Source organism: Indicator indicator, chromosome 34 (genome assembly GCF_027791375.1).
Source record: "Indicator indicator isolate 239-I01 chromosome 34, UM_Iind_1.1, whole genome shotgun sequence".
In the NCBI taxonomy this organism is placed as follows: Eukaryota; Metazoa; Chordata; class Aves; order Piciformes; family Indicatoridae; genus Indicator; species Indicator indicator.
In genome coordinates this window covers 3,145,702-3,161,965 of record NC_072043.1, presented here as the reverse complement: position 1 = coordinate 3,161,965, position 16,264 = coordinate 3,145,702, and the positions used below count along the sequence as shown (strand labels likewise).

The 16,264-nt window shown below is 46.4% G+C and overlaps 1 protein-coding gene across 1 annotated transcript in view; it reads right to left on the bottom strand.

Moving 5' to 3' along the window:
* Positions 1 to 4,725: 4,725 nt before the first annotated feature.
* The window catches only part of SORL1 (sortilin related receptor 1), a 40,609-nt gene continuing 29,070 nt past the window's right edge, over positions 4,726 to 16,264 (bottom strand). Inside the window, exons 33-47 of the mRNA XM_054395598.1 lie at positions 15,695 to 15,821; positions 14,995 to 15,164; positions 14,335 to 14,447; positions 13,902 to 14,006; positions 12,876 to 12,948; positions 11,609 to 11,691; positions 11,226 to 11,322; positions 10,453 to 10,637; positions 9,859 to 9,978; positions 9,594 to 9,758; positions 8,566 to 8,740; positions 7,929 to 8,035; positions 7,055 to 7,247; positions 6,206 to 6,418; positions 4,726 to 4,793 (exon numbers count right to left, since the gene is read on the bottom strand). Coding sequence (XP_054251573.1) covers positions 4,726 to 4,793; positions 6,206 to 6,418; positions 7,055 to 7,247; positions 7,929 to 8,035; positions 8,566 to 8,740; positions 9,594 to 9,758; positions 9,859 to 9,978; positions 10,453 to 10,637; positions 11,226 to 11,322; positions 11,609 to 11,691; positions 12,876 to 12,948; positions 13,902 to 14,006; positions 14,335 to 14,447; positions 14,995 to 15,164; positions 15,695 to 15,821 — 1,994 coding nt within the window. The remainder of the gene's footprint in view (positions 4,794 to 6,205; positions 6,419 to 7,054; positions 7,248 to 7,928; positions 8,036 to 8,565; positions 8,741 to 9,593; positions 9,759 to 9,858; positions 9,979 to 10,452; positions 10,638 to 11,225; positions 11,323 to 11,608; positions 11,692 to 12,875; positions 12,949 to 13,901; positions 14,007 to 14,334; positions 14,448 to 14,994; positions 15,165 to 15,694; positions 15,822 to 16,264) is intronic.

The window sequence follows — 16,264 nt, the reverse complement described above, 5'->3', positions numbered from 1 at the left end:
TTTTATTGCACTAGACACAAGGGAAGCTAGATAATAACTTTGGAAACCAGGAATTGTTTTGTTTACCCAGTCCATTTTTATTATTATCATGAAGTGGGGAGGGAAAAAAAAAAAAAAACAAAAAACAAAAAACAAAACCCAAAACCTGACAGACAAAAATTCCTTCCAAATTGTGCAATAATAACAGAAATAGGTGAACAGAAAAAATAAAAAAGGACATAGAGTAGCAATTCAAATGGTGTAGTATTAAACTTCATTTAAGGAACCAGATTAGAAGTTGACACTACCTCTAAAGACCTCATTATAAGACTGGCTGCTTGTAGAGTGCTGCACAGTTTGAAGGATTAATGATAAATATTACAGCTAGTTCCAGTAATGAAGATGCTCTCTGGGTCCAAGAGTAACTAAGTCAATTGCACCATTTCCCCCTTCTGAAGTCCATTTGAAGGAGACTTGAAAGTTGCTCTGGAAAATGTTATTTTGGTCTTTCCTGAACACAGTTTTACATTTCCACCAGCAAATTAGTGGAGTTTGCCATCCAACAGTACTCTGGCTCTACAAAGACATTTCAAGCATGCAGATCCTAAGACTGAAAATCTGCCCTACAAGGAAACAGTGTACTGCTCAGCAAGTGAGGTTTCCCTGGTGGCTAATGTGTCTTTGGGGCTGCTTTAGATGATTCTTAGAAACAGGATTGGCAAAGAATCCTGTCCCTTTGGTTGTCTGGGCAAGGCAGATCCCGTTCCACCCAGACAGGAGCCCTCAAGTCACTCCTCCCAGAGTTTCTAGAAGCCAGCAGGAAGCAATAGCATTTTGTGGCCATCAAGGTGACCTGGAAGGACTAAGGTCCTTTGGTCATGAGGCCAAAAGACAAGGGCATGGATGTTGGTAGCCAGCAGTGTCACAGCACGTGCTCCCACATGCTAGCAGGCTCTCTCCTCCCCTTTCTGGCTGGGTATCTGCTCCTATACATCTACATGGAACTTGAGCTCTGTCCAAGAAAAATAGGTCTTTTCCAAGTACTCAATCTGTAGCTCTCTCCTGCTAATGCTGTGTCAAGGTGGGAGCACATGGAACAAGTTATGGCAGGGTTAGCCAGGCCGTGAACTTGCAGCACGCCAGCTACTCTGCAGATGAAATACCTGCATGCACAGCTTTGCCCTGCAGTCAACACAACAAAGCTTCCCTCCTCTCTGAAATGTCTCTCAGCGTTTAGGTGGGGTACAGGCCATCAGCCAAGCTTCCAAGGAGCCACAAGCTCCTGCTCCAGCTCCTGGAGTGGGTGCTGGACTCTGAAGAGAGGGTTATGTGTGCAGGGTGCTGGGGTGAGCAGCTCACTGCAGCCATATTATGGAGGAGGCTGCTAGTGAGCAAAGGAGGGATGTGATTTATCCAGGCTGAAAGGGATCCTTTTTGTGACCCCTCCCAAGCCAAAGTACAATAAGCCTCACAGCCCAAAATCCCACCAGATCTTAGTTTTCAACCTTAGTCTCTTGTTCAAATGGACTTAAGATTACCAGCAAGCATCTGCAGTGAGCTCTGAAATGGATGCAAACACAAATTAACTGGAAGAAATTCCTTCTAAGCAGGGTATTTCCTGTACTCCTTTTATTCTGCATGGATCCAAACATTTCACTGGGTTCCTACAAAGTAAACCCAAGACACCTGCCACAGGTTAGGGTACCAAGTCATGTCACATGGCATAAGGCTACTGAAACAAAACCAGAACAAAATATGCATCCCCATCCGTGTACCATATTTACACCAGAACCCTCCCACCCCCTATACATCTCTGTGAACAAGATTTCGTGCTTCAAAAGTTCATAAAAAATATACAATTTACCCAGAACTGCATCTGTCCTGCTCATTGCCTGCCTGGGGCTTTAGACTTCTCTATCTCTATATAAAATACACTAGCCCTGTGAAGTTGCTTTGCTGAGAGCACAGTGGTGATCCTTGCAAGGAAGGGAAGGTCAGGGAGGGGAGGGCATGTGGGGGTGTTACAGTACTGTCCACAGAAGGTAAATTCAGCTTTGCACAAAGCCTGCCTGCTGCAGGGCCCCAAGCCCCTGGGCGATGCTGGGTGACTCTGCAGACAGAGCGCAGAGGGTTCTGTTGTGCCCAGGTCATGTTGGTGAGGCACAGGTCACCAAAGGTGGTGTGAGTGCAGTGTTACAACAAAATGCTTCACTGAGCTCCATCACTGTCACTGAGCCATGGCTATAAAGCCTTGCAGAGTGCCCAGTGCCCAGGCTGCTGCCCAAAAGCAGCCAACCAAGGGGTTTCGGCAGAATATAAAGTTACAAAGGGTCCCTCTTGGCATCTCTCCTCTAGACAGAGCTGGGCTAAATTCACCTTGCCTTACTGACGCAGGATTTACCCTGAGGGGAGGAAAGCAGCAGTATTTAACCAATAGTAATTCTCTCCAGGGAGGTACCAGCTCCTAGGATATTATCCTGTACTTTTCAGTTACCTGTGCCAGAAATTTGTTTAATAAGGAAAGGGTTCGATACTCTTTACCTCTGTTTATAGGCGTTTTCCTCCTGCATAAAATCTTTTTATTTCTGTCTTTACAATAGTTTGGCCTCTGGGTCAGATTCTGCTCTATGTAGCTGTAATTCTAGTCAAGTGGAGCTATACCTGCTGGGTTGATTTACTCAACATTTTGACTACTGAACAGCACTTGAGCCACTAACAAGGTAAAAATACTCCTGCTCTGCAAGCTTGCTGCTAGTTATAAAAATCTGATTATAGTTTGGTCCCAGCTTTGTGAGGGGAGGAAAGAAAAAAAAAAACACACCTGTCACCAGGAATGCTAACACCAGTAATTGAAAATAGAGTTAATATTTCTATAGAATATCAAACCATTCTGAACCTTTTATACATTTTCTGTATGTGAAACTAAACGGATCAGTCGTGTATCAAAACATAGTTTTGGCCTCTCTCATTTCATCTGTAGGAAGACTGCATTTATACCTTGATTGACACAGCAAAAATACTTCTGGTTTAAACAAAGAGTGTGAGGAGACAACGTGCTGCATATTACTGGGGCAAAGGTTTGCATATATAGAGCACAGACAGGCATAGACCCCTGAACATCCTCTCTTGGGTTGGCAAGTAGTTGGATTTGTGGTTTGTTGCAATCACCAAAGAAAAATAGTAATTAAATAAAAGCTTGCTATTGGTAACCAAAAACATTTCTCCTGCTTAGCTCTGTAGCCAGTATTATGTCTACTGGAAATGTGACAGGACTAGTGATGGGAAAATAATACCTATGTGGATAAATTTGTTGCTTCTGAAGCTGAAGGGACAACTGGAGATGCTCTTAGGAAATGCCAATGAAGGAGGATTGAGTCCCTGCTGCAAACCAAATGAATTTAGATGTTTGGTAATTACTGTCCTGTATGACTGTGGAAGATCTGTCTGTGGAGCTGTATTCTAGCTGCACACAAGAGGATGCTCCCCCTTCTGTCCCACTGGCAGCTCCACAGAGGTCCTGATCAGCTGGGAGTTGTGTTTTAAGGAGTGCATCTTAACTTCAGGTAGTGGCAGATTTTTTTCCAGTGGTGTTACTGATGTAAGCTTCAGATTAATTAGGCCACATGTGATGGGCAGGGGCAGAGGGTAGGGCAGGGCATACACTGCTGTTACTGCACACCTGAAAGGGAGGGTCAAAGCCACAAAGCCAGTGCTAGTGTCCAGGGGTAAGCCCTGTCCTGTAGACAGGAGCCTCAGACATCCTCCTGGAGTGTCACACATGTGCAAGGGTCTACATGACCCTTGGCACCAGAGTTTGCTGAGGCCTGGCTGCTTCTAGCTTATAGGTACAGCAGCAGGAAGCTAAACACATGTGCTGCAGTGTCCTGACTTGGGCTCTGAGATGACAGAAAGGTCTTTTAATAAAGTGGAAAAAAAAATTATGTAAAAATAAGGATTTCTCTTCTCATGGCAAGAACAATGCTGGAGATGCAAAAATAAGGATTTCTATTACCATGGCAAGAACAATGCTGGAGATGCCAAGATACTACTGCCTTGCAAGATAAAGTGGCACATGTTCTACACAATAATGTGTACAATGTCTGACGACTCTGGAAATCTGTTCTCAAGCAGATTTCCCAATAAATTAACACAACAAAAATACTTTCATAGAAAACAAAGTCCAAAGGAATTATTCTGTTGTTGTTGTTGTTGTTTTGATTTTAAAGTAAAAGCAAAACTTTCAGGGACTATATTACTTATCTCTCTCTCTCTACATATATAATCTCCTGAATTTTTAATTTTTTTTTAATTTTAAATAAATTTATTCTTGTCTTAGAAAAATAAAAGGAGTAGCCAATTTAGTCAACAGAAAATATCTCACAGACTTAAAAGCATGCCCAGCAAGCATAGCCTTGTAAGACTAAATTAATGGTAAATCAAAGCAATTTGTTACTAAACCAACCTAGCCTGCAATTCACAGTTGATTACTACAAAGTGTGGGTTTAAAATCCTTTTTTCTTCCTTTTGTTTTGTTGCTGTTAGCTTCATTAATTTTTTTTGTTTGTTTGTTTGGGGTTTGGTTTGGTTTTTTTTTTTTTGGCCCATATAAAAATAACATATTGCAACTCAAAAGTGCATTTTTAAAATAAACCATCCACTATTTTTATCAAATAAAATCTTTACACCATTTGGTTTAGTTTGTCTTTTTCTTTTTTTCTTTTTTGTGTTACAGTCAGACAGAACGCTTCACGCGATGACCATGGGAACATCGTCTGAAAATCCAGTGATCATGGGGGCTTCATCGTCCTCATCTCCTGAAAAAACAAACCCAGAGCGCTGTTATGCTGCCCTCAGTGTTTCCTGGGGGGAGGACTACACCAAGCTGGCCACAAAACACCAAGTTGGGAGCAGGTGTTGATCGGTTAGAGGGTAGAAGGGCTCTGCAGAGGGACCTTGACAGGCTGGACAGATGGGCAGAGTCCAACAGGATGGCATTCAACAAATCCAAGTGCCGGGTGCTGCACTTCGGCCACAACAACCCCATGCAGAGCTACAGGCTGGGGTCAGAGTGGCTGGAGAGCAGCCAGGCAGAAAGGGACCTGGGGGTACTGGTTGACAGCCGCCTGAACATGAGCCAGCAGTGTGCCCAGGTGGCCAAGAAGGCCAATGGCATCCTGGCCTGCATCAAGAATAGTGTGGCCAGCAGGAGCAGGGCAGTCGTTGTGCCCCTGTGCTCAGCACTGGTTAGGCTGCACCTCGGATACTGCGTCCAGTTCTGGGCCCCTCAGTTTAAGAAGGACATTGAGATACTTGGAGGTGTCCAGAGAAGGGCAACGAGGCTGGGGAGAGGTCTGGAGCACAGCCGTGTGAGGAGAGGCTGAGGGAGCTGGGGGTGTTTAGCCTGGAGAAGAGGAGGCTCAGGAGTGACCTCATTGCTGTCCACAACTACCTGAAGGGAGGTTGTAGCCAGGTGAGGGTTGGTCTCTTCTCCCAGGCAACCAGCACCAGAACAAGAGGGGAGAGTCTCAAGCTGCACCAGGGGAGGTTTAGGCTGGAGGTGAGGAGAAAATTCTTCACGGAGACAGTTGTTAGCTGTTGGAATGTACTGCCCAGGGAGGTGGTGGAGTCACCATCCCTGGAGGTGTTCAAGAGGGGACTGGATGTGGCACTTGGTGACATGGTTTAGCAGTCATGAGGTCTTGGATGACAGGTTGGACTTGATGATCCTTGAGGTCTTTTCCAACCTTATTGATTCTGTGATTCTGTGATAACCACCCTCCAGGCCACTCTGCTGCAGCCTTGCTCCTGCCTGGTTGTTCTGTCACATGCAGGTTTTGACTCATTTGCATCAGAGGCAGGGGGTTAAGGGAAGCTGCTAAAAACATAGCCTGGGCCAGCTTGGTTAGCTTCAGACAGGATGAAATCAGTAGAGATTTCAATGCCAAATATAGATTCACAGAATGGTTTGGGTTGAAAGGGATCTTAAAGATCATGCAGTTCCAACCCCCCCACCATGGGCAGGGACACCTCCATTAGAACAGGTTGCCCAAGGTGTCATCCAACCTGACCATGAACACCTCCAGGAAGGGGGCATCCAGGATCTCCCTGGGCAACCTCTTTCCAGTATCTCACCAACACGGCCAAAAGCATGATAGAGAAGTTAGGTCTTGTGCTGATTTCACATCCTTAAGACTGTCCTGCATGAGACCAAGGGTCACTCACTCACCTAAGTCATCTCCTGAGGAGAATATGGCCGAGCCCAGGCGGGAGCTGTAGTGGCTGTTGGCAAAGGCAGTGAAGCTGTTCTGCAGCCGCCTGTGCCTCATGTACAGCAGCACGAAGCCAATCCCCAGGGTCACCAGCAGCAGGAACAGCACTGGCACCACGATGGCAGCAACGTCTGTAGATCTACCACTTCTTGCTGCAGAGGAGTCTTCTCCTAAGAGGAGGGAGGGAAGGAAGTGTATTCAGCACTGGGGAGGCCACACTTCAAATACTGGGCTCAGTTTTGGGCTCCACACTATAAGAAGGACATCGAGGTGCTGAAGGTGTCCAGAGAAGGGCAACAAAACTGGTGAAGGGTCTGGAGAAAAGGACTGGTGAGGAGCAGCTGAGGGAACTGGGGTGGGTTAGTCTGGAGAAGTGGAGGCTGAGGGGAGACCTCACTGCTCTCTACAACTCCCTAAAATGAGGTTGGAGTGAGGTGGGGATTGGTCTCTTCTGCCTAGTACCAGGTGATGGGATGAGAGAAAACAGCCTGGAATTGTGCCAGGGGAGGGTTAGGTTGGATATTAGGAAAAATTTTTTGCAAGAGTGGTCAGGGATTGGAACAGGCTGCTCAGGGAGGTGGTGGAGTCAAGAAACATGTGGTCATAGCACTCTGGGACATGGTTTAATGGCCACGGTGGTGTTAGGTCAATGGTTGGACTGGATGATCTTAGAGGTCTTTTCCAACCAAAACAATTCTGTGATTCCGTAAGTGCTATTTGCAACCAACAGCATATTTCTGTAGTGAGTTTGTGAGGCTTTCATTAGCTTCTGATAAGGAAGATGGGGGAAAATGCCAGGGACTTACCAGTTCCTAGTTCATCATAGAGAAGCGTGGCTGGCTCACCACACATCTGCCCGCTGTACAGGCACCTGGCCTGAACAGTGAATGAGTAGTTGTGACCTATCTTCAGGTTGGAAACTTTGAAGAAGTTTTCTGTGGTGTTCCCAAGATAAGCTGTGATGTTCATCAAGCTGTCAAACATGTGAATCTCGTAGCCCTGAGAGTTGTGAAAACAAAGACACAACCCCCAAATCACTCAGCTGCAGAGGTCAGGTTTGATTCTTCTGACAGGGCTTTGAAACTTGTTTCTCCTCCTGCATGTAGGTCTGGTGATGTGTTGGGCTATCAGCCAGGAGAAAGCAGTATGAAGCCTCTTGCAGGCATCCCTGTGAACATGCATTTCCCTTGGCCAGTTCAGAGAGAAGATTTTGGCCTGTCTGGTTGACTCTGTTCCTAGCATCCACCCATGACCACTAAGAGCACAGAGTCCAGTACCAGTGATGGCTTTCTGGGGAGAGTTTGCTACCTGCCCAGGCCCTGAGAGAGAACATATCTCACATTTTCTATCAAAGTCTAAACAATGACAATTCTCAGATGCTATTTATGTGCTTCCCAGCACAGCAGTGCAGTGTCCCATTCCCCAGCCTTTCACATGTGTGACAGTTGACCTTTTCCTGGAGGATAATTGTGTTCCTAACAGGTGACCGATTGGATCTGTTAGCTTTAGTGCCTTAGGTGTGACAGGAATTGAAGTGAGCTCTACACAGAGGGCTGCTCAAGGACACATAGGGGAGCAGAGTGTACTCGGTGTGTTTGAAGGTGTCTGTGAAAGGAGCCTTACAGTGACCTTGCAGCCTGAACCACTGCCTGTAGGGATGGGGCAGGGAGCACAACTTACCCGGCTTTCATTGAAATTACTTTCTTTTAATGCCAAACTCTTCCAAAAAAGCAGAATGTGGTCATTTTCTGTTATGATTTTTAAGGCATCTGGTGCAGACAGTGGAACTGCAAACAAGGACAAAAAGGGCAGGTTTTGAACAATGGTGGCACTCTTCTTATGCAATGGGGGCACTTCTGAAACAGCACTTTTTGAGTCATCAGCACAGTACTCTACTTAGGGCAGGGCTGTACTGGAGGAGAGGATATTGTGTCATGGAGCTGGTAGGAGTTTTTCAGTGGGTTTTTATAGTAGGAGCATAATGGTCCTTCATGGTGTGACTACACAGCCAGCCAACCAGGTGTCTTACTCATCTCCATCTAGGCAGGAGAAAAACTCCCCAGCTATCATTTGAGAGGTTTCCTCTCCGCTGCTGCTCTTTGGGGGTTTAATTGCCTTCCCAGGGACCTGCAGGGAGGCCTCTCAGAAATTGGCTTTGGCTGTGGGAGAGGACTAAGCAATGCAGAAATACTACAGCAGCCTCCAGCCAGCAGAGGGGTGGGATGCGAGGTGTGTTGGACGGATGCTGGATTCCCTCTAGTGGACACTGCTGCAAGGACCGGCCCCAGCACCCACCTCACAGTCCTGCTTCCTTTACCTGTGTTGATCTTCATGCTGGATTCTTTGCTCATATTTCCCAGCTGAACAATCACATGGTATTTGCCTCCCGGTTCCAGTTTCTTAATGGTGTACTCCACTGTGCTGTTCCGGGTTTTCACTTTGTAGATTTTATCTGTTTTTCTTACTAAATCTTTAACTGCAACAGCATATAACTGGAGGGGGGAAGGAAAGGCACAGAGTGAAAGCCCTGACCTTCCTGCAGACTCGTGCTAGTAATCTCATACAATGGCAGGGCATGAGATGTGAGGGAACAAAACTGGAGTTAAACCATGCCTGCACTCTGCAGAAAGCCTGGGAAGTAAGAATTCAAGCCCAGCTGGATCCCTGCCCGAGATCAGTATTTACAGATACAGCAAATGCAGTTACTGGAACAGACGAGGGCAGGAGGGAAATCACTCAGGTTGTGTTTCTCAATGAATCACAAGGATGCAATGCAAACTCCTGCCCTGTCAAAGTTTCCAGTTTTGCTGGGAAGATTTATACCTTTAAATTTTTGCCATTAAAGTCTCTGGACCAGGCTAGAAGCAGAATGCTTGCTGAGAAAATGACTCTCCTTCAATGGAGCGAGACCTGACTGAACGCCAGTGCGCCAGAAAACAGAACCCAGCTTTGTTGGGGCTGCATGGGCACGGCTGGAGAGGGAGGCAGAGCCTGCAGCCCAGCTGGCCCAACGCCTGTCCTGTTGGCACTGGCCAGCTCGGACTCCAGGGCAAAGCCAAAGCCCAGAAAAGCATTTTAGCACATGCCCAAGTTTGCTTCCAGGCTCAGCCAGCAACAGATGTCCCAGACCTTGACTCTTTTTAAACACAGTCTGAACATTACAGGCCTGAACTAATGGAAGAGGAAACGCAAGGCTCAGAGGTGTCAGTATCTGGAGGACGACTGTTTAGATGGAGAGCAGACTCGATCCCAGGCTCCGTTCTCCATCAGCAGCAGGCAAGGGCTCTATCTTGGGGCCAGGGTTTTGCATGCAGAGGGGCAGGGGAAGGCACTGTGAGGTATTACCATGTCCTGGTCAGGTGAGTCGTAGGGCGATTCCCACTTAACGACGGCGAATGTCTTTCCGGTGTGCACCGAGTGGAGGTGCCGAGGGGGAAGGCGGTTGTCAGGGATCATCTTCACCACAACGTAGTCAGACGGTGGCCCTTGGTAGGGAGACATCACACGGACCTTGAAGGGATGACACAGCAGTTAAGCCTGTGCCTGCACCCTTCAGTACCAAACTAGGGCCCACAGTGCACGTAGCAGGGGAAAGGGAAAAGGAACCTACCAGAAACAGGTACTGCTCGTCCCTCTGCACGAGCACAGTGATGTTGTGGGAGGTCGTGGTGGCGTTGTGAGGGCTCCTGTACAGCTCTAGGAAGGATGTTGCATAGAAGATGCCATAGACCTATGGAGGAAGAGCAAAACAGGGACAATGCAGAGTTTGGCACAGCCCAGAGCATCCACCTAAACCTTCACTGGCTGTCGTGTTATGGGGACAGGACACAAAGACCCTTTCTCCTGTGGGCACTCTCTCCTGCCCAAGTTCAGGTTCACTCTACCCACTCACTGCTGCTCTCCCCACCCTAAAGTCCTGGGCTAAGCTCTGGCAACACAGCAGTCAGCTGAAAGACCACCAGAGCATCATGCTCTCTGTATTTCAGCCACTGGAGCACAGGCTAAAACAAATAGACAATGAGAAGGTTTTCCTTGCTTCTATTTAAGGGGCAGTAGCTGCTTTCCTTTCTTTTTTGAGCATAACATTTTCAGGGCCTCTCAGTTAAATCCCTACAAATAATCCTGATTTAAGACTTTCCTTGTGTTTAGAGGCTCAGAGCTAGACCCCATCCTAGCTGCTGAGAACAGAGAGTTGGTGCCTTACGACATTCCTCGGTCCCGTCCAGCTGCATTCCACCGCGGTCTGGTTGACGGCCTTGGCTTTGAGACTTGGTGATGCAGGTCTTGTCCCACTGGTCACCACATGTGCAAAAGACAGAGGGCTGTCACCCAGCTCTGTCTTAGCCCAAGCAGAAATTTCATAGGGGGTGTGTGCTGTCAAATTTGTCACTGAGCAAGAAGAGAAACGTGCACTATTAGATGAGGCGAAGTCCTGCCAAGGCAGGGTGAGAGCACTACAAAATGGTCAGCAGCATCAAGCAATCCTAGATAGGAGCCTGCCTCTCTTGGTTTGTGTTTGGTTTCATTTTGAGTAATTTCCTTCATACAGAAGCATTCTGCTATCTAACCTAGCCTGTGCTCTCCTGTGCCAGGACACCTTCCTGTATCTAGACTGTGCACACTAGTGATTTTTCCAAACAAGAAAGTAATCTGATTAATAGGGACATGTTCTGCATACAAGCCCAAGAAACTGTTGACCTTTTGCAGAGTAGATAAGGAACCACAAACAAAATCCTGTGTGATGAAAAAAGGCTACTGCAGCTCTGGGGGATAAAACCCAAATCCTCTTGAAATCTCCAGGTTCTAAGAAGAGAGGCCAAGGATTTGCTGGTTTGTCCTCTCAAGATTTACTCTTTCCTAAACAGAAACTACCAGTTTCAGAGAAAGAGGAGGAAAAAAAATATCCTATGGCCTTCCATAAACCCTTCTGTTTGGGGCTGACTTAGAGCAGAATTTGACACTTAGCACAGAATTTACCTTTTTGGATGGACTTTTCTCCTTCTATGATCAGAGTCCTTTTTTCCTGCCTGTGTGTATCAAATGTCCAGTAGATGTTCACAACGTAACCGCTGACCTGTCAAGCAGCAAGGGCACCACAATGCAAACTCTCAGTTCAGCTGGTTTTGAATGCATGGAAAGAGTCACTGCTGAAAGCCTTGGCATTGTGTTTTCCATCCTAATTAAGAGAGCTGGGGTGGTTTATGAGTAATAAATGATTTGGCAGGAATTAAGTAGTTTCAAGAAGTAATTGCAATACTTAAATAGGTGACAGGTTATCCCACCCAGTATTAACCATTTACCCAATGCAAGCCTGCTTTTTAAATGTGTTTTAATGCCAGGAGTAAAGGTAAAACTGTTACCTTGATATTAGTAGTCATTTTTAGGCTGAAACTTATGGAGTCCTCGCTGTATCTCTCAATGTGTATGACAGGGGGAGGAATGACTGGAAGGAAAAAGAAAAGTAGTTGTTAGTGCAGCACAGAGAAATATTTAGTCAGAGGGGACAGATGAACAGGCTTTCATTATGGCAACCATCTCTCAGACCAGGAATAATCCATCCTTCCAGCCCCAACCTTGCCTGTCTCCACATCCCTCAGAGAAGGCACTGACATGCCTCTGTACCTCCATCATTTTTCAGTCAACCACCCAAAACCTGCCTTATCTGTGCCTTGCTACGCACAGGCTGGAAGCAGAGAGGTTAGGGAACAGGTATTTTACTTCTGAACTCAGTGGGACAAGCCCACACCCCAGTTAACAGCTTCTGGCCTTCTGATGAACTGGTGAAGGAGGTCAGAAGCTCTTGGTGGGGCTAGCTGCCAAATGCTCATGCAAAACATGAGGGGAAAGTTATGATGGCTCTTTCTACTTCTGTTTTTCTGAGCATGGGGTACTCTTGTACTTCCTATTATCTGAATCCTGCAATTCTGGTAGCATGGTGTTTTCTTTCATTCACCACAGGGAGGATGCCCTTTTATCTAGCAGACTATTTTGACATCAGAACACAAGTTTGGAAGAAAAACTTGGCATAAATATAAATGACTTCAAATGGCTTTTCCAGAAATAGTCTGGAAAGAAACTAATTACTGTGTTGTTTGAATTTATCTACTATCAGACTGTAATACTATGATAGTAGCTGGGAGCTAGAATGGTCTTGTAGTGTTTTAACCTACATGAGATGCAGAAACCATCATTGGGATGGGAGAATCACAGAGGGAGAAGAATGAAGAAGCAGCCTTTCAGCCAGAGACAGCAAAGAAGTTAATGGTAGCACATCTTGCCTACTTGAAGGTGGGATCTAGCCTACATGAGTCAGAAGGAGTCCACCTGCAGTCTAGGAGAAAGGGACACATTCTGAACAGGATTCTTGCCCATTTCCAGGGCAGTACATCCACCCAATGTGCTGCAGAGCTCAGAGGAAGAGTCAGAGACCCATTCAGACTTGCCACTGAGCCTTGAGGTAGCCCAAGTTAAGCGAAACAGTCCAGCCAAGGTGTTAAATTGTGTAAAATGCTCAGCAGGGAAGAATAAAGGACAAGGAGGTGGTTATGCATGCTGAAGCTAACACTTCAGGCACATATTCTGCCTTTTTGCTCTGTTGTTCAAGTTGACTGAAACAGCAAGATTTACCTTTGCCTTTTATGGTGGTTATGGATTTGGAATCACTCCAATTTCCCACTCCTCGACTAGTTACCGCAGCAACCTTTTCAAAGAAGAAGGTTGGTTAACATGAGCCAACATTGTATAATGCAAACAGAGAGAAGGAGGTTAGAGCAAGGTTATGGATGTGGCAGAGCTCTTGGGAAAAGGACTTTGAAGCAAACAATAGCTTAATTACTTGGCAATAAAATGCTTATTACAGAGATAAAGCAGACTACTTTAAGTCAATTAAAGGAACCTAAGAGGAGGGTGGTGTGTCCTCTTTGCAGATAACTGCTCTCTCATGAGATCTTTATGAGGGGTCCATCAAGATAAGGAGCTTTGGACCCTATTTGCCATAGCATAGGTAAGAACCATGCCAGTGAAGCCCATGCACTGAATCCAGTTCTAAAGATTTAATCAGGAGGGGATTAGTACAGGAAGGAATACCATGGAAAGAAGGACTTGCTCCAACTGACTGTGAGAATAACAGTGATTCCTGGGGAGTGGGGGACTGCTATCCCTCCTCCCCCAAGAACCCATGCTCATGCAGCACAGGGAGGATGGACAATGGCACAGCATATACTTCCCAGGGCTCACTGTACAGTCTTTCATTTCCTGTTCTTATTACTTCTGTCTATAATTACCCAGCCTCTCCCATATGCATACATTCCCCACAGGCAGATCTGCTTCTTTTCCCAGTGCCACAGTAAGGACCAAATTTATCTCTGGCCTAGATCCAGTGCAATTGCAGTGACATTGGACTGGGCAATTAGCAGTGCAGATTTCTTAATACAGCCTGGCCTTCTGGGAGAAGGAGCAAATCAAGGGCCTTAATTCAAAGCCTCGAAACCATGTATGTTAGCAGAGCAAATGCCAAGCCCCCGTTGTGGGTTGCCAGTAAAGGGCAGGATTTTAACAACATAATTTCTTAGCAAGTACTTGACAGTGCAGGGCTTATATCAATTAGTGAACAGTGATGGGAGCATGCACAGACACAGCTCTGAAAATACTCACCCTAACTGTGTACAGGGTGTTGACCTGCAAGTTCTCGATCTCGGTGTAGTTCCTGGTGGTTCTAAGGGATGACCACTCCTTGGAGCCACTCCTGCTGTATTCCACCTAGGAGCACCAAAACGAGGAATGAAAGCTCCACAGTCAACAAGCTTACAGGTGTCTCCATGTCAAAATGTCAGTAGAAAGAAGTGTGAAAGCTTAGAAAGACAAATGAAATTATGAGCTTGAGGGCCACATCACTACCAACAGCCCTACAGTGTTTCTTCTCCCAACTTTCTCAATGCTCTCAGCAGATTTCCTGTACACAAAATGCCCTGTTTGTGGCCTGCACCCCTATGCAGAGAGAGCTGTGTTCAGCCAGACCAGTCTGTGCTGCAGCCTTCCCTGTCCCACCACCAACCTGGACCAGTCCCAACTGGGCAGCAGGACTCACAATAAATTCCCGTATGAGGCCGTGGGCATTCATGGGGGGACTCCAGCAGCCCATCACCACTCCTTCAGCTTCTTTCTTCAGGGACAGCTGAAGGTTAAGGGGAGCATCTGGTACTAGGAAGAGAAACAGAGATGTTAGTCATATGTGTGTGTCTGGATCACACAGGGGAAGCAGGGTCTCCCTGAAAGGTAGGGACAGTGAGGGAATGGCCAGGTAATCTGGCTCATGGGAGATGTCTCACTCCTGCAGTTGTGTCCCAAGTTCCTTTCTTCCCTGAAATGGGAATCTCTTCATGATGTGAAGCTGGAATTTCACTAAGCTCTTTGCTTTATGTTGCACCCCTTTCTGAGCCTGACTTCCACTCCGTAGCTAGAAAGATCTTGCTCCTAGCATGCAGTACTGACAGCCCCACGGGATCCTCACTGCACTGTAAGAAGAGATGAACTTCCCAGTGATATTAAACCACTAAGTCAGGGGCAAGGAAGAGGGCAGATTGATGACTCAGTGCAGACTGACTTTAGGCAGGGAGCCCCCAGCCCTTTTTCACAGTCACAATTCCCAGGCCTGTGGAAAGACTCCTTTTGTTCATAACAGGGATCTACTTTCTGAGCTGGAGTGGAGTGCATTAGGTGACTGATAGGACTGTGCAGGTCTGCTTACGTCCTTCGGGTGTCCGCAGGGTGATGAAGTCATTGGTGTTGTAGATTCTGCTGAGGCACTGCACTTGGACTTTCACCTGATAGGTGGAGTCAGGCTTGAGGACTTTCAAAATGCTGTTGGTTTTGTTGCTGTGGGTTTCCAACACCTTCCAAATGCTTTCACCGACCAACCTGCATGGGAGAGTCCCAGCCCTCCAGTCAGGAGGTGAAACCATCTACTGCATGTTAAGAGCTTGCTGCTCAGTTTTCAGTAAAGCCACACCAAGGGCTTGAAAAGATGCTCTTTGACAGCCTGAACTAAACATAGCTTAGTGACTGTCCTCTGAGGTTTTCTGTAACTGCTGTGCTCTAATTTCTTCTTGACTTTGTTCTCATTGTTAGCCATCCCACAAAGAGAAGACCCGAGTGGAAAAATACCCCAAATATAGCCACATTACTGACTGAGTAAACAACCAGGGAGGAAACAAACAAAGCTTTTCACAAATGCCCCCTAGTTACAGCTATTTTGGATCTCCATTTTACCAAGCACTAGGAGATTTTTCCAAGCAGAACTGGGTTGTACAGCTCTCAGTCTTTCAGGCCTGGCTCTGTATGGTGCTTTGCTATAAATGCAGGCACACTGATGCCTGTGCTTGTGCCCTTCCTACCCTTTGCTTGATACAAATAAGCAATGGGTCATGCAATAGACATGTACAGGGTACCTGTAATAGACATTGTAGACACAGGAGGTTGAAGACATTCTTTTTGGGCGAGCCCATGTCAGAGTGACATCACCAGAGAAATCAGCAGTCCACTGGAGGTTCTGGACTTTGTACACGATGGTGTCATCTAAGCAGGCAATGGGGAAAGTTATTCTACTGGAAAGAAACAAACCCTTTGCCCAGAACAGAAACAGAAGCTATGCTCATGGCACAAACAACCTGTAGAGGTAGAAAGTATGACTGGAGTATGTGAACCATTCAAATCAGATGTGTAATGTAGGTGGGTGTAGAAGAGCAGGCTCATCAGAAGGCAGTTTGGAGCCCTGGTGCTCTTGGTTCTCCCTAGAATGTCTTGATTGTCTTTATTCCTCATCCTGCAAGCAAGCCCTTTCCCTTACAGAAAGATAAAGTGTGGCTGCTGATGGAATACTTTTAAACATCATTTTGGAAGTGCATTAATGAAGGCTGATCAGTGCAAACCAAGTCACTCTTCTATTTTTTGCACTGAATCTGTGCTGCACTGTAAGCCACTCAGGGCCTTTTTGCAGTTTTCCTTATCGCATCTTGTGT